This window comes from Moschus berezovskii, chromosome 20 (genome assembly GCF_049115385.1).
Source record: "Moschus berezovskii isolate FMDL1 chromosome 20, NW_MosBer_1.0, whole genome shotgun sequence".
NCBI lineage: Eukaryota > Metazoa > Chordata > Mammalia > Artiodactyla > Moschidae > Moschus > Moschus berezovskii.
In genome coordinates, this window is record NC_142479.1 from 62,669,642 (window position 1) to 62,686,136 (window position 16,495).

At 61.8% G+C, this 16,495-nt stretch overlaps 1 protein-coding gene across 2 annotated transcripts in view; it reads right to left on the reverse strand.

Annotated features, from left to right (window-relative positions):
• Positions 1–948: 948 nt before the first annotated feature.
• Positions 949–16,495, reverse strand: part of BAHCC1 (BAH domain and coiled-coil containing 1) — a 57,264-nt gene continuing 41,717 nt past the window's right edge. For both annotated transcript variants that reach the window (XM_088829252.1, XM_055408350.2), the window contains exons 12-28: positions 13,651–13,850; positions 13,371–13,507; positions 12,659–12,769; positions 10,365–10,485; positions 9,250–9,532; positions 8,324–8,506; positions 7,923–8,224; positions 7,607–7,714; positions 7,367–7,511; positions 7,165–7,279; positions 6,997–7,072; positions 6,769–6,877; positions 5,922–6,041; positions 5,570–5,746; positions 4,301–5,472; positions 3,939–4,175; positions 949–3,328 (exon numbers count right to left, since the gene is read on the reverse strand). In XM_088829252.1, the coding sequence (XP_088685378.1) occupies positions 3,122–3,328; positions 3,939–4,175; positions 4,301–5,472; positions 5,570–5,746; positions 5,922–6,041; positions 6,769–6,877; positions 6,997–7,072; positions 7,165–7,279; positions 7,367–7,511; positions 7,607–7,714; positions 7,923–8,224; positions 8,324–8,506; positions 9,250–9,532; positions 10,365–10,485; positions 12,659–12,769; positions 13,371–13,507; positions 13,651–13,850 (3,803 nt within the window). In that variant the 3' untranslated portion in view covers positions 949–3,121. The remainder of the gene's footprint in view (positions 3,329–3,938; positions 4,176–4,300; positions 5,473–5,569; positions 5,747–5,921; positions 6,042–6,768; positions 6,878–6,996; positions 7,073–7,164; positions 7,280–7,366; positions 7,512–7,606; positions 7,715–7,922; positions 8,225–8,323; positions 8,507–9,249; positions 9,533–10,364; positions 10,486–12,658; positions 12,770–13,370; positions 13,508–13,650; positions 13,851–16,495) is intronic.

The following is a 16,495-nucleotide window of genomic DNA, read 5'->3' on the forward strand; positions in this document are numbered from 1 at the left end:
TGTCACACCTGGCTCATCACACGGCCTTGGGCCTTCTGCACCCCAGGGAGGGGTCTGCTCTCTCTGACTGAATCATCCAGCGGAGGAAATGAGAAAGGGGAACAGGGCGTGGTCAGGGCTGGCCTGGGGTAGCCCCAGAGTGGATGGGCTGGCAGCGTGTGTGTGCCCCTGTGCAAATGGCCCGCAGCTGCTGACACCTCCGGCGGGGTCACAGCCCCACTACCCACACTTCTCTGCACTGACCTGAGCTCCCCTCATTGGGGCCCCAGTTTCAGCTGAAGGGGTCCTCCCCAGGAGGTCTTAGAGGTGGAGGGAAAACAGTGCCCCCCTAGGGAGGGTTCCTGGGGGCCCTCAGGGCTACAGTCTCACTGAGCGGAGCTCTCTGGAGGCGGGGCTCACATTGAGATGTACCCCTGCCCAACTTCCCCTAGGCCCTGATGGGGGCCAACATCCATTGAATAGTCAGGACTGCTGTTTGAGTGTAACTCCTGCAAAGCTGAGAATATCTGTCAAATGAGTAAATTCATGCCTTCTGTGAAGAGAGTGTCTGCTGTCCGGTCTGCCCAAACCCCTTCCCTCCACTTTGGGGACCACCTTTTCTCCCATGCCTGTACCTTCCCCTCCTCCCTTCCAGGGGCACCCAGCCTGGCCACATGTTCAGGCTGGACATCTGACCCACCTTGGGAGAGATCTAGCAAGAGAGGGACCCTTGTCCTGCGGCGGGGGGGCATCTCAAAGCCAAGGCCACTCCAAAGCCATTTTGGTTGCATATGCCCCTCAAAGGCCCAGCCCCCCCCCAATTCTGGCTCTGCTAGGCTGCTGCAGGGTAGGCCCCGCCGTCGCCCCAGTCCCTTGTCTGCTGAGACCCCAGCCTCTGGGGCCTCTAGGGAGTCCCCTTAGAACACACACATTGGACACGGGTGTAGTTAGGATTCTGGACCACTGAAAACCTGTACAATAGTTTATATATTTATTCTTAAGCAAGTTATCAATAAAAAATTTAATACTAAAATGCCTTTACATAGTTTGCTGTTCATAAAACCTTTGCATTTTTTTTTGTTTGTTTGTTTTTAGTGTTTACATTGAAAAAAAAATCAACCATCCTCTTAGTTTACACATTTACATGAGTCGTGCTTTTGCCAGGTTTAACCACGGTGGGGGGCCGCGCTGTCCGTGCACACATGGACAGAGGGGATGGGAAGAGAAAAGCAAAGGACGGAAGTCCATAGACGAGGGAGAAGAACCAATGGGAGGGCGGGAGGGCCAAGAAAAGGCTGCCTGTTTTGTTCGTTCCTGCCTTGCAGACTGGGGTTGGAAGTAGCCTCAGTTCTAGTTTCCATGGCTGGGCCTTCCCCACATGCCTTGGCAACTGGCCGTGTCCTCTCCACGGCATCTTTCCACTTCCCCAGCCGCCAGCAGGACCTTGGCCGCCGTCTCCAGGACGACCACCAGGAATGAAATATTGCACTCGAGCTGAGACAAAGGGGAGAGTTGGGGGGGAGAGGAAAGCTAGGGTACAGGGGAACCCCTCCCTGTCCCTGTACTTTCCTTGGAGCCGTCAGGAATGGGTGAGGGGCCCTCCGGGTGGGCAGGGTGATTTCCTGGTTGGAAAGAAAAGGGGGCCCAGGCACCCGCCGACTTATTTCCCAGGTACCTGGTGTAGATCTGTGGGTCACACAAGAGCCCGTGCGAAGGAGCAGTGGCTAACTTGGGGGGCCTTCCTGGGGCTCTCAGTGAGGCCAGGGGACCCTTAGTGTGACATGGGAGCATGGAGCCCTCAGTGCGTTTTTTGGGGGGGAGGGAAGGGCTGTTGGGTCACAGGCTGGCTTGCCTGCCTGTCCCTCTTGGCCTCAGGAGAAGTGAGGGGGTGACCTGTTCTCTGGGGTTACTGGGGTGGTGCTGAGGGTCTGGGACACCCACGCAGCACAACAGTAGTTATGGCATGGGGCAGAGCAGCACTCCCTGTACCCGTGGCTGGGGTGTGGGCAGGGGGAACCCTGCTCTGGGCCCCAAGCACTAGCCTGCTAGGCCATCGGCCCTGCCAAGTGGCTGCAGAAAAGGCCCGCAAACCTCTATGTGAGTTGGGGAGGGCCAGTTCCTTTCCTGCTCAGAGTGGAGGCTGGGCAAGCTGGTCACTGAAATGGATATCAGAAATAACTTGGAATATTCAGGAAATCAAATCAAAACATCACCCTTTCATATTGATAGCTTAAAACATTTGTTCATTTTTGCTTTGTTTTAAACAGAGGTAAGATATATATGGCTGCAGTCACACTCTTGGGCTGGGGAGCCTGTTCCTGGCATCCCTTCTACCCCCCAGGGACCTTCATCATCAACCTCCCCTAATACTTTCTTCCCAGGAGATGAATTAAAAGGAAATAAACTCGAGTGTGACTTCCATTTTAGACAGTCCCCCCAGGAGGTCAGCAGGTATAATCTAGGGTTCTGTCTGATCCCTCCTGTGGCCTCTGGCCCCTCGGACCACGCCCCAGCTGCCTCTGTCGTTACAGACGCCCCAGTTGGAACTCAGCTAGGCTGAGGAAAACAGTGCATTTTCAAAGAAAACCCCCCAGAACAAAATCTCTACACACACACATACACAGACACACGCACACACTCACCCACACACACCCTTGTCACGCGTGTGGGGAAAGAAAAAAAATCCTTTTCCACTTTTTTTCCGTAAAACTTCCCCGCAAGGAATACAATATTTACATAGAGAAATAAATAGACAACACACCTGATTTCTGCTTTCCCTGGTGGGAGACAGTCGGAGGTACTAGGGAAAATATGGCTTGGATTCTAATCTCTCGTGAATTGCCAATGCGGGAAAACAGAGAGGGCCGGCGGGTCCCAGTTGGGGGCACAGCTGACCCTCCGCAGCAGACGGATGGGACTGGGTTCCGACACCTAAAAGCTCTCTCGCTTTCCAGGGAAAATAATAATAATAAAAAAAAGCCTGGATCTTGCCTTGGTGGGTTTGCATATTTGCTCAGACTTGGCCCTCGGAGGTGTGGGCCAGCCTCCTACTCAGAAGTGTGGGGCTGCGTCCTTTCGTGCCTGTGGCTCGCGCGCCGGGCACTGCTGGGCGGGTGGGTCACCTGTGGCCGTCCGCGCAGAGTCAGCACAGAATGGGCACGCCATCGGCCGTCACCAGGCGCCCCGTGGTGGGGTCGTAGGTGCCCGCCAGGTAGTAGAGGTCCCGCCGGTCCTGGTACTTGCGGCTCCGTGTCATCTGCTCGTACTGCTCACGCCCTACGACCTGGCACTTGTGGGAGATGGTCTGCACGTCGTTCTCGTCCTCGTGGCAGGACTGGTACAGCGCATTCTGCCGGGAAGCAGGGTGAGGAGCACCCGGAGTCAGGTATGGCCTGGGACAGCACACCCGACCTGAACCCAGGACCCTCAGTTCTGGATAAGATTGTAACTGTGTGGCAGGGGAGCCAGCGCCTGGAGCCCCAGCAGGTGGGCAGAGTGGGAGAAACGCTTGTTTCTGCACCATCTGCAAACATGGTTCTCAGGGAAGACAGGAGAGTGTGCTGGGGGTGTTTATGGTCTTAGGTCGATTTGGGCAGGGAGGGACCAGAGGGTCTGCTGTAGGGGGGGCGCTGCTGAGGGCGGGACCTGCTTGATGCTACGTGCTGACGTGGGTCACAGCCCCCCATGAGGTGAAACTGTCACCCACTCCACTAGGAGTCATAGAAGCGGTCGGGGAGGGTTCCAGGTGGCCTGGCTTTGGCCCTGAGCCCTCAGCCATGTTACTCCCCGTGGGGCCTGTGTGACCCTTGGTGCCTTGAGGTGTGGGGACAGGGAGGAGGGATGTTCATTCCCTTTCTTCTGACTGCAGGTGTTAGTTGCTAAGATACCTCTTCCCAAGGCCCCCAACTCTGAGCCTGCCCAGACCCCCGGGACCCCTGCCCCCAACCAAGTGGCCCCACCTTCCCGTCGCTCTGCCGCTTCCCCAGTTTGGTCTCCTCCGGATGGTAGAACCACTTGACCTTCACCACCATGTTGCTGCCCCATGACTCCCACATGCTCTCGATGCGGCCGATGTAGGGCAGGTTGGGCCGCCCGGCCGACAGGAAGACCGCGCAGTCCCCGATGCGAAGCGTCTCCTTGCCCCGGACGATAGCCTTGTAGAACAGCTTCCTGGCCTTCCCCTTCATGCCACGCCTCTGCAGGAGACAGCCAGGGGCACAGGGTGGGCAGGGGACACAGGACAGAATGACAGAGAAGGACAGCGTGCAGGAGAAACAGATGGCGTGTCTTGAGGGTGCTTGCACAGGCCAGGCCCACCTACCTGCGTGGGGTTCCCCGACCACTTCCAGAGCTGCCGGGCAGGCAGGAAGGCTGAGATCTTTGGCCGGTTTTCCACGGAGGGCAGCCGCTGCCTCCGGGACAGCTCTTTGGCTTTGGAGAAGCTCAGGGCCTCCTTGCGCTTGAGCCGGGGTCTGCTTCCGCTGGGGCCTGCGCCTGCTCCCCCACCGGCCACAGCGGCCCTGGACAGGAAGCAGCGCTGGGCGTGCGGGTGCGGGCCGCCCCCCTTGGAGCGAAGGGCCTCGGGCTGGGCCAGGAGGGCGGGCACTGGGTGGGTGAGGCATGTCTGCAGCAGCAGGGTGGGGTCCTCCTCGTCCGAGCTGTAGGAAGAGCCCTCGTCGTCCGAGGAGCAGAGGCTGGAGGTGGACAGGGAGCCTGAGGAGGAGGAGGTGGACGAACCCGAGGACGAGGAGGACACGGACAGGCGGGCGAGGAAGCGGGAGGGCACACCGGGTGCCAGGCCAGGGCCGTCCTCCTCCTCGTCTGAGTAGGAGCTGTGGCAGTCGCTGTCGCAGGGCAGCGGGTACTCGGCCTGGCCTGCGAACTTGCGCAGCGCCAGCCCCATGGACAGCGGGTGGACGGGTGCCCGCCCCTTCTTGTCCTTGCCCACGAGGGCCGGGTGCGGGTAGCTGGGGCTGGGCAGGGGCCTCCCCGGCCTGGGCCCCGAGTCCTTGTCGCCAGCGTGTAGCGCCTTGCAGTTCTTGCTCTTAGGGGAGGTCACGCCCTCGTGGTCCAGCTTGACCAGAAACTCGCTGCCAGCCCGCCGCCGCCCGCCCTTCTCAGCCTCGGCCTTCTTGGCCCGCAGCAGCTTGTGGGCACCCCCCGGCAGGCCGGGCCCAGCCCCGCCAACAAAGGGCACATAGGAGCTGGCCAGGCTGCTGAAGGAGTCAGCGCGGAATCCGTTGCCGAACACAGGTGGCGCCACGCTGTGCATGGGGAACAGGGCCTCGCGGGCCCGCAGCTTCTTGGCGCTGCCGTTGAGCTGGAAGAGGTTCTGCAGCACGCCCGGCCCCTTGCTGCCTGCCGTGGCCACTGCCTTCCTCTTGGTCTGGGCCACCGCTGACCAGCTTAGCAGTGGGCTGCCCCGGCGGCCCAAGAAGTGGTCTGAGGCCCCCGCGGGGGGCTTGGCACCGGACGTCAGGAGCTCTGCTTTGCCTGGGGAAGAGGCCAGGTAGAGTCAGAGAAACCACCCGCCCACCCTTCCTTCCCCCCAACTCCTGAGGGAGTTCCCCACCCGAGGTCCTGTGAGTACCAGCTTTGTCTTTGCCTGTGGATTTCTTCCCGGAGGTCTTTGAGGCTTCGGACCCGTCATGAGCCTTAGGAGACAGGCTGGGAGCAGTGGCCTCACTGGGCGGGGGAGCCTCACAGGAAGATTTCTTGGTCCTCCGGCAGCTGCTGGACACTAGCAGGGCTGGCGAGGGCTCTGTGCCTGCAGGGTGGCCAGTGGCCTCAGTGCTGTGCCGCTGGGGTGACCTCTTCCCCGTGAGCCTCCTCTTGGGAGACCAGGGAGCTAATGTCTGGACCTAGGAGAAGCCCGCCCAACTCCAGCCATATGGGCTGACCCAGAAAGGAAGGACGCCACCCTGAAGGGCCCGGGGGCTCACACTGAATTTTGAAGTCTGGAGGCAGCAGCCTGATGTTGGAGACAGCGATGTGGCCGGTGTCCCCATCGTCAAACTCCACCACCACAGAGTCCAGGTCCTCTTCCTCATCACTGGAGGCACCTGGAGGCAGGGCCCACCTAAGCACACTGCCCTCCACTCCGGGCCCAAGAGGCTCTCCCCGGTGGCCAGGTGGCCGGGACAGGAGAATGAGGGATGGGCTCTGGAGCGCCTGACAAATGATGCTGGGACATTCTGCTCCCTGATCACATTTGACCTTGGAGCTGCCGTGGCAGCCGGGAGCAGCCTGCCTCCCCTCCACCTCCTGAAGTGCCGCCAGAGAGGCAATATTACCGCCATCCATCACCGGCATCCCAGGGCACACATGCAGGGACGCAGGCCCCCGACCTCCCCCTGTGCACAGGCTTGCGGATGCAGACGTGCCTGGCTGAGGCCTGCCAGCAGACTTGCCCACCCACCTGTCTGACCCCAGGGTCCTCACATCCTGTGCCAGGGGAGCGGGGAGCGGAAGGATTCACCCCAGGAGAGCTGGTGCCCAGGTGACCAGTTCATAACCCTCAGGTCCGGGTCTCTGGGGCCCCTCTCTGCTAGGCCTTCTGGTCAGCCAGAGGCCCCACCCTGTCCCCACCCAGGCGGCCTTTTCCTGTTGACCAAGGAGCTGAGGTTATCGTCTGTCTTATCTGATCCGCTTCGGCCTGGGAAGCAAGGCTGGGAGGGTCCCGGGTCCCCCCCTCAGCACGCTAGTGGTCTTGGAGGGGCCTCTGGTCTGTAGCTTTGCCTGAGGGGAGGGGTTGACGGGCCTCAGTGGGGGTCCCCGGGTGGTGCGCACCTCTCACTACATTGCCTGGATACAGGCAGCGGGACTTCTGGCTCCAGTAGGCACAGACCCTCGTGCCGGGCGGGAGGTACCGGCTGGACTGCGGTCGGACATCAAGAACCTGCGGGAACAGTAGTTTGGCAGCCGTGAGCGGGCTGGCCGAGGGGTGCCCAGGAGGGGCTGGGTGCTGTCAGGCCCACCTCCCTGGGGCGGTGAGCCGAGCAGCGGCTGTCCCCTCACCGCCTCCTGCAGCAGCTGCTCCAGCGAGTAGATCCTCTGCCGGTTGCCTCTCTCGCCCTCGATGACGATGCTGTAGCTGGGGGTGGGGAGGCACGGCAAGAGGAGCATGAGACAGGCCTGCAGACCCCGCTGCCCACAGCCCTCCCTGCACACACGCTGGGGCCTCACATGTCGGGGGGCTGCAGGGTCCTGACGCTGCCTGCGTACAGCAGACTGTCCTCCTTGGGGATGAGCACAGGCAGCCCGTCCTGCAGGTCCTCCTTATGAATGGTGCACGAGCGTGCTGGGGAGACCAGGGCGTCAGTGCCCGGCCCCCCGCCTGCCACCACCGCCCCTCCCCGATGCTCCGTGCCCCCTCCTGGCCGCTCACCCAGGGCGGCGCTCTGCTCGGCGCTCAGGGGGCCACTGGCCTCCTCCTCCTCCTCGTCCTCAGAGAGGCAGCTGCTGTCCTCAAACTCAAAGTCGTCCTCCACCGCAAAGCTCTCCAGCAGCCGACTTACCGCCCGGCCCTTGCCCTGGGGGCCAGAGGGGTCAGCTCCCTTGGGACGGGTCGGGGGGTGGGGGTGGGTCAGGGCCGGTTGGTCCCCTGGTGTTGGGGCGGGGATGCTACCTGTTTGCCGACGGCCTTGGTTTTCACCTTGCCCGCCTTTCGGCCCCTCCCCAGGATGGCCTTGGCGTTGCGGGGCGACAGGGCGATGGACAGGGCCCCATTCTTCCGCTGTTGGAGGAGAGGGGTGAAGTGAGGGTGGCACAAACCTCCTTGCTCCCAGTGTGCCCATGGAGTGACACAGACAGACCTCGAGTATGAGTCCTAGGGTGTGACTTGGTGCAGCAAGCAGAGAAGAGCGGGCTGAGGGTCCCCGAAGGCTTTCTGCATCCAGCACCCCCACCAAGCCCAGGAGCCCGGGGCGCCCGCCAGCTCTCACCCGCAGCCCCGGCTGGAGCACCGTGCTCTTGCGCGTGGCTCTCTTGAGGCGCTCGCTGGCCAGCCTGCTGCCTTCCTCGTGGCAGGTGAAGGCCCGGGAGGGGCTGCAGAGGGCTTCCCTGCTGGGCGCAGCCCCCGGCTCTGCCCGCAGGCCACCCTTGGCCTTGGCCTTGGCCTTCTTCTTGCCGGGCCCACCTGGGGGCCTGCGCCCTGGGGCCTGCTCCAGCTTGCTGCCCACCTTGGTCTTCACCGTCCTCCGCTTGACCTTGACCTCACTCTCGGGGCTGGACAGGCGGCAGGCCCCTGGGGAGGGAGGGAAGGCGGGCGTCGCAGGAGTCCCAGCTGCCTTCCAGGGCCCCTACCGGCCCAGCCTGCCCCAGTCCACCCCAGAACCCTGGGTACCTAGCAAGCTCTGCCTCTCCTTCTTCTTCTTGGCCTTCTGGTTGGCCTCCATCTTGACCACGGAGGAGGGCGAGGGCCCCAGCACAGCCATGCGGGCCCCGGCGTGTAGCACCAACCCAGGCTCCTTGGCGGGTTCTTCTGTCTCCAGCAGACCGTCACAGTTTTCACTGTCTGAGCCGCTGTCTGCGGGGAGGCGGGCGATCCAGGTAACTTGGCATCAGAGCAGTGCCATTTTGGGGTGCGGCTAGGGGAGTGGATGGTTCATGTGTGCGGATGTGTCAGGGGCCGAGTAGAGTCCGTCACTGTCGTATGGGGGCTGCTTCGAGGGCAGACACCTGGGCCAGGTGTCCAGGTGAGGGTGTTTAGACCAGAAAGAAGGGGCGGCCTCTCTGACCTCCCTCTCTCTGTCTCAACCTCCCTTTCTTACGCTGGACAGTGGGGCGCCCACCTTGCAGGGCTGAGGGTCCCCGTCCCCAGGGGCAGCCCCTTTCCCTCCCTCGTCCTCCTGCCAGATGCCCTCTGGCTTCCTGCTTCCTCTTCCTTCCCTTTGTTCTTTCCCAGGCGGGACCTGGAGGAGGGGGCAGGGGCTGGCAGAGAGGAAGGATTTATTTTTCCAGGCCCCTGTCTCTGGACATGTGTGTCTGCTGGGGGCCAGATAACCTCTCCAGGTCACCCGGCCGGACACGGCAGGAAGGCTGGCTGGAGCAGGCAGAAGGGCTATTTTTAACCCCTCTTTCCAGGATGCATCCAGCTGTCTGCTTCCTCCCCGTGGCCCCCAGTGTGTGAGTGGGACACGGAGAATCCATCCTAGGCCAGCAAGAGGGTCTCCCTGGGTCTGGAACACTCCAAGAGCTCCTGACCACCCCCTCCCCTAGCCCCTAGTGAGCATGGAGGTCCTGGTCGCACTGCTCAGACCAACAACTTGCCTGCCTCACATGCTGTGGCCGCTGCCGGCTGGGCTGGGAACTTAGGTGCCTCCCTGCCGCCATCGGGGTGTGGGTGCCGGGCCGCCCCAGACGCCTTGGCATTCTTGGCTCGTGACAACTTCTTCCGGATGCGACCCCCTGGGGTGGCCTCCTTCCGCCGGAAGGGGCTGAGGCCAGTGGGCAGCCCCTTGCTCTTGACCTTCGGTTTCAGCTGGGCCACCTTGTGGGCCACAGCAGATGCCAGGTCGCCCTGACTGCTGCTCTTCTTGCAACGAACCTTCTCCTGTGAACAAGCAGGTAGAGGCTGCAGTAACTGGCACCCCGACCCTGAGCAACGGCCCTGCGAACTCTGGCCACCCTTCTACCAGTGGTAGGTAGGCTTGGGAGGTGGCAAGTCACTGGCCTTGCCCTCCAAAATAACTGAGAGGGCTCTGGCCCCCCCAGGCACAGGGCCCGCCCAGTGGAGCCTAAACTTGTGCTTGTCTGTCCCCCATCTCACAGCTTCCCCAGGCGCCCAACCTATTCAGGTTTGGGGAGGGAAGCCAAGGACCCAAGTGTCTGTCCTGGCCTGGAGAGAGGAGCCAGCCTCCTGCTAGGGGAGGGTCAGGCAAGGTGACAACAGACTCAGACCCACTTCTCACCTGTCCCTCCCAGGACCCTAGAATAGGGGTGGGGTAGGATGTACCCCACTGAGAAGGAATGGGGGGCCTGGCACCCGGGGGGAGCCCGTCCCAAGGGAGGAATAGCTGTCCTTGGCCCACCCCCTACACCCGGTGTGCTCCAGGTGTGCATCGTCCACCTGGGACCAGAGCAGTGTGCCTGTGATCCACAACACTGAAGTGCTCCTTTCCGCTCACTGCAGTGAGCAGAGGCGGCAGGTGTCATGGAGCACAACCAGCTTCCCTCATACCTTCAGGAGCCCGCCTCTGTGTGAGGCATATGAAGCTCGCTGGGCCTCGTCTGCTCATCTGAGCAAGGGGACCCCAGCTGGGTGGTGGCGCGGGGCGGTGCAGGCTGGCAGTGTCCAGCCTGAGGCTGGTCTTTCGCCTGGCCTCTGTCCTGTTTGTCTGACATCCTGCACCCAGCCCCAGGGGAAGGCTGCAGCGGGGACTCACCGCAGACATGGGCTGCAGGCCCACGTAGGTGCCCTTCTCCAGCCGGCCTCGCTTCTTTGAAGGCTCATCGTCGCCACCCCGCAGCTCAGCACACAGCAGGCTCAGGCTAGACCGCACTGCCCTGGGAGCACAGGGGCGGAGGTCACACCTGGGCACCCGGGCCTCGTGCCCATGACAGGCCCTGTGGTGGCAGCCAGGGTGGGGTGTGTGGTGCAGCTCTAAGGCTGCAGACCCACTTCTCCCTGTGAAGGCCCTGCCTCTTTCCTGGCCAAGGCTGTGTCCCTGGGCCAGGCTCCTCCAAGCACCCAGAACTGCTGGGGCTGGGGGAGCCAAGCCAGTGCTGAGCCCCTGGGGCACCTGCTACCCAGTCGGCCCCCTCTGACTGCTGCTCAGGGGCCACGGCCCTGCAGCCAGCTGGGCCACTGTGTGACCTGGCCTGTGGCCTCCTGGGCTGTAGCCTCAGTGTTTCTACCTGGAAAGTGGGGGTGCCTTTCATTGTGCCTCTCTGCAAGGTGGGGGTGGGATCGTGCCGGTCCCAGGCCTGGCCCTTAATAAGTCCAAAGGCCAGCAGCTACCGCAATTAGGAAAAAAGAGGGAGTGAGGAGAGTCTGCTGAGAATGGGGTCCACTTGAAGCATCTCTGCCACGGTCAGGAAAAGGATGGGGGGCAGTGGCCAGAGAAACTCGTGCCCAGGCTCTGCCTCCTGGCCCCTGGGACTCCCACTGCTGGGCTCAGACCCCTCAGAACTCTGTCCCCTGCCTTCAATTCCTGGTCTCAAAGGAGGGACTCTGAATCCGAATCCAACCCGGCTCCTGGGACCTGGGAGCTGCTGACTCTGAGCCTGGTTCCCTGTGTCCCACAGGTGTGAGGCTGCGAGCTCTGCTCTGTCCTGGGCCAAACAGGGGCTGGGGGCTGGGCCTCTCACCTGCCCTCTCCCTCACCCACGTAGCATTAATGAAAATGAGTCCCAGATGGAGGCCGAGGGCCCTGACCCAGCCCTGGCCTTGTGTGGCCAGAAGTCAACTTTTACCTTCCTGCCCAGAGAGGCCAGCCAGGAAGCCAGTCTGCAGCCACACGTGGACCCCGGGCGCTGGCCCTCCCACTTCCTGCCTGAGCCTAACTGTCGACAGCTACTGCAGGGTAGGGGCCCAGAAGAGGGATGGAAAGTAGAGAGGAGCCTGAGATGGGGAGAGGTGGGAGGGAACCCCAGTCCTTAGGAAGGGAGGGCCCTGGCTTTGGTTTCCTTACCCTGCCAACCCAGGGCCTGCTTTCTCAGGTCAGAGGAGAAAGTGGCCAGATGCAAGCACCAGGACCCGGCTTCCAGGCTCAGGCTGGCGCTTGGTGCCAGGTTGGTCTGAGACAAGCGTGGGGCAGCCTCAACAAGAGGATCCCTGACAGGGCCCCCTGCCAGGCCCTGGCCTTAGCCAGCAGCCCCCACAGTTCTGGCTAGTCTTCAAAGGGAGCCCCCTGGGGCCCCCTCCGGGTGACACCTGGGCAGGGTGGAGGGACAGCCCCGGGAGGCTCCCCCCAGCCATATGGTGCATCCCCTCCCCCGCCCGCAGCCGAGGCAAATTCCCCTCCCTGTAACCTTCTCCGCATTTGCTAATGTTTTGTGACATAAAGCCCTGAGATTAATTTTTTGCCTCTGTCTTAATTGAAGGAACCATTTAGTGCCGATTTAACTATTATTACCAAATCATCAGGATTGATGCAGTGCGCACACGCCGCGCCAATCGTGTTTGGAGGAACTCGAGGATTTATGCAAATGGGCCTGCCGGGAGAGGCAATTTGTAGCCGAGAAGGACAATTATACCAGGCCCGGGAGTGCGCCAACGACTGCGCCGGGCGGGTAATGGATAATAACCGCGTGCCGGCAGCCGAGCGCAGCATCGCAGCGTGACCAACGGCTCTATACGGTGCAGATAAAGAGGCTTTTACGCAACGCCGCCTCGCACTCGTGGGACCAGGCGGGGGCTGGGGCCGAGCAGGGGGTATGCCACCGCCCTGGCCACGGCCAGGCCAGGTGCGTGGGGCTGGTGTGGCCACGTGCCCGGCCCAGGGGTGGGGCTTGTCTGCACTGAGCTCAGGGCCCTGAACACCACTGCTCTCACCACCACGGCTGGCCTGGGGTTCTGGGTCTTTAGGAGAAGCTGTAAGGGGGACTCCCGCGGCCCCGGGAGCCAGACAAGAGCCCAGCCCCACTCATCAGGCCTTAAGGGCACCTGGGCCAGCCCAACCTCATTGAGTAACCTCAACCCTAGGCACCCCACGGGACCCCTGCACCCAGGACTCACTTAACTTTCTTGCTGTCGCTGGGGCGCAGGGCAGGCAGCAAACTGGAGTATTTGCGCTTCCGTGGCCGGCCAGGCCCTCGCCTGGCAGGGCTCCTCGAGCTCTCGTCTCTCCTGGGGGCCGCAGGAAGGGTGGTCAGAGGTTGATGCCCTTCCTGGCTCCCTGACAAGTGTCCAACAGAGGTCACTGCCCTTGGGGGATATGGTGGGAGCCAGCTGTCCCAAGACTGGGCCTGGGGAGCCTGGCCGCCCCGTGGAGGGCATGGCTGAGCCAGGGTCCCACCATCGCTGCTTCCCAGTTCCAGCTGTCCTGCACACACCAGTCAGGTGAGCTGCCACCACTGCTACAACAAACTTGGGATTCCCTCTGCCCCCCAAAGCCCCATCCTGCCCTGGCCCCCTCTCTGACAGCACTGCCCTCACCCTCTGCCCCACTACCCAAGGACCAGCCTCGGTCCTTGCACTAGCCTCTGCCACGTACTTCTTCCACCCCACACCGCTCCGCACCTTGGTTTCTCTGCTGGGTGACTGCGTCATGGTTCCACTGCCTCTGGGGACCTTCCCAGGCCCCCCGCCTTCTGACCCCCACCCAGCCCAGCACACACAGGTTTACCCCTGGCCACAAGGCGATGGCCCTGGACTCTGCCCTGAACTAGGGGCATCTCCACAAGCCACACTCCCACCCTCTCCACCCCACTGCCAGCCTGGGCCATACTCATGGTCGTGCCTGCGCTGCAGCCGGGCCAGCTCCCGCTGCTTCTCCTTGTAGCGCCTCTGCAGCTCCGCCAGCTGCACGCGCATCTCCACCTCCTGCGTGTCCAGCCGATCGATGGCAGCCTTCAGTGGGCACACCTAGTGGGAAGGGGCACAGGGGCCTGTGAGCCCAGCTAGGGGACCACGATGGGGCGGGCGGGTGGCTGGCCTGGGCACTCAAGGCCCCGCCCACCGTCATGGCAGTGGGCAATGGGGGCGACCAGGGCTCCCCCACCACTCACAGGCTTGGTCTTGGGGGTCCAGGTGTCCTTGCGCCGCAGGATCTGCATGCGGGGGGTGAGGGCGGGAGCCCTGCAGGGGTCAGCAGAGGGGGGCTGGACCGAGGAGGCGGGGCTGTCCAGGTTAGCGGCTTCAACCAGGGACCAGGCTGAGGCCAGAGTGGCCAGGCGCTGCAGGTTGAAGGCCAGCACATCCTCCTCCTCTGCAGGGGACAGGAGGGTCAGTGTGACGACAGCAGGCCACACACTGTCCCTCAAAGAGTCTCTTGACGTCACCTTGCATCTCAGCATAGCCCCCACCCTGCATCATGCTCCCACCCCTTATCACCACCTCACCCATAGGCTGCCCGGCTCCCTGAGACATGCAGGCTAAGGACAAGGGTGAGGCGGCCGGGAACGATGAGACAGTCCTTGGGTCAGACACCTAGCCCTCGCCTCAGCTCTGGGTGAGGGAGATGTCACCCTCGGCTACCGTGGGCCAGGCCAGATGGAATGGCACAAGTCCTCAGGACAGTGACCAAACGGCACTGGGGCTCATTATGCTTCTAAAAGCAGCTGCCTTGCATTTTTGCTCTCTTCCGGATTCATGAAAACGTGGAGTGTCACAGCCCTGGTGGGTGGGGAGGGACGGCCCAGTGTGGGGTCAGAGCCTGGCCAGTGGAGGGCAGTGTCCATTCATGAGACAGGCCTGGAGTGAAGACTTGGGGCTGAATACAACCATGGGGAGGGGTGGTGGCAGAGACTTGTGTGGGGGGGTGGGGAGGGTAGGGCACACGCAGGTGGGCAGATCTTATGAGCTACAGTTCAGGAGGGACCGGCCAGGATGAGCCCGGTGGGTCAGATAGTGTCCCTAGGGCTGGAGATGTATAGTGGGTAGCCATGACGTCTAGAACACACAGCCAGTTCTGCCCCCGAAGGAGACCCGAGAGCAGCAACACCCCAGTGCTAATGAGCACACCTACACCCTGAACTTGGCTTCTAATATCCTCTGAGGAAAGGCATCAGCCTTCTTGGGGACATTGCCCAAGAAGGTTCGGGTGTGAGCTGGGAACACAGGAAGTGCTCAGGGAACGATCCAGGTGAAGGGGCCAAACCTGAGACAATTCAATCACCAGATTAAATGGGGACAGTGACACATTACAATAGATTGAAGTGAATAAATATCCACAAGTTACACTGATATAAATAAATTAATGAGTGAATCCAACATTTGAAAAGGAACGAGATATCACATCATTTCAAAGACACTTCCCACTGGATAACTACAACAGAGGAGGTGCCCGGTCACAGCCTTGACGGAGCAGCCTTCAGGGTGACCCACTCTCAGTAATGGGACAAAGCACAGGTCGACACCGGAAGTCCAACCCTCTGGATGAGTGTTGGGTCACGGCCAGAGGTGGGGTGCTGAGTCAAAGGTGCCCTGGGAAGACAGGGGAGGGGCTGCGGGGGTTTTCTTCTCCCACCTCAGGCTGGGGCACTGATATCTGCAAATTCCATTTCAGCTAAAAGTTCCACAGGGTCTCCCTGTCTCTTGAGGTCACTGTAACTGCTAGGAAGCCTCCCTGTTCCTCCCTGTCTCTCACGTACTCCTCAGGCTAAGCCTGCTAAGATGGCAAAGTCTTGCAGGTGAGTTCTGGGGGGGCAGGAATGGGGGGGTCAAGGAGATGGCAGGGGTGCTGCGCTCTTCTCTTGGCTCCAAACGAGACCCTGCCTTGCTCTCCGGTTCAGGGAGCTGCAGGGGCAGACAATAGTCCTACCCCACAAGCCTCCAGGTCTACACCTCGTGTCCAGGAGGGATGTGGGGCTGGGCTCTCCAGGCAGGCTGAGGTTTCACAGGTACGGAAGACTTGGGTTTCCTCCCAACCAGCCAAGCCGGTAGAGGCTCTCAGGGCCAGGAGCAGGTGGGAGGAGGGAGTGTAGCAGATCAAAAGGGGGGTCTCAGCTCATCATGTAAACTGGGCAGGTCACTCAGGAAAGACAGGGCAATCATACTCTGGGATGGGGCCTGGGCGTCACAAAATGCCAAGGTAGGTGGGAAGCGCAGTGGGCACCATGGCCCCTGGTGGCCGCTCCAAGTGCAGAGTAAGGCATTCTGGGTGTCTCAGGGATGGGCCCCTGCAGGCAGGCCTAAAAATCCACGGCCAGATAAGTGAATGGCCAGAGGTGTTCGACTTCCTCCCAACCTCAGGGCTCTGTCTGGGGCCTGAGTCCCTGCCCCAGCTGGAATGGAGGTCTGCGGGCTGGGCAGCCTGCCCACTGAGCTCCCTGGACTTGAGCCCAGATGGGGGATAAGCCAGGGTCCTGGGCCAAGTCCTACTGGTGGGGGCAGTGAGGGCTCTGGACGCCCACACCGGTGAGAGTGGAGCTGGTTCCAGCGTAGGAGCAAACAGCCTGGGGCCGGCTACAGAGCCAGGGGCCACTTAACCTTTCCCAACCTGGTTACCGCCTCATTCCCACTTGCCAGGGGTCCCCACTGGCCTTTCAGCAGCTCTCCCCAGCCTGGGATGTACTTCAGGGGGATGTACTCAAGGACGAGGGGGCGGGAGGCCCTGCTGACCCTCTGGGATCTTTTCCCTCCCTCTCCCCTCCGCATCGCAGCCTGTTCCCGGGATGTTCTCCCGTCTCGTCCTTCTGTGAGTCCTGCCTTTTGCTCCGAAAACAAGCTGATTTCCTAATTAATTTCAGGCAAGGCAGGCACTGAGCTTGTAGGGAACAGCTCCAGAGCTGAGAGGCTGCATAGACTGGCCAATTAACTGGGACAGTGGGAAGGGGCGGGCCTGGGAGCGGCAGAAGGGGAGGGTGAAGACCCGAGGGCTCTAAGAAGGGAAGGTGGGGGGCTTGGGAGAAA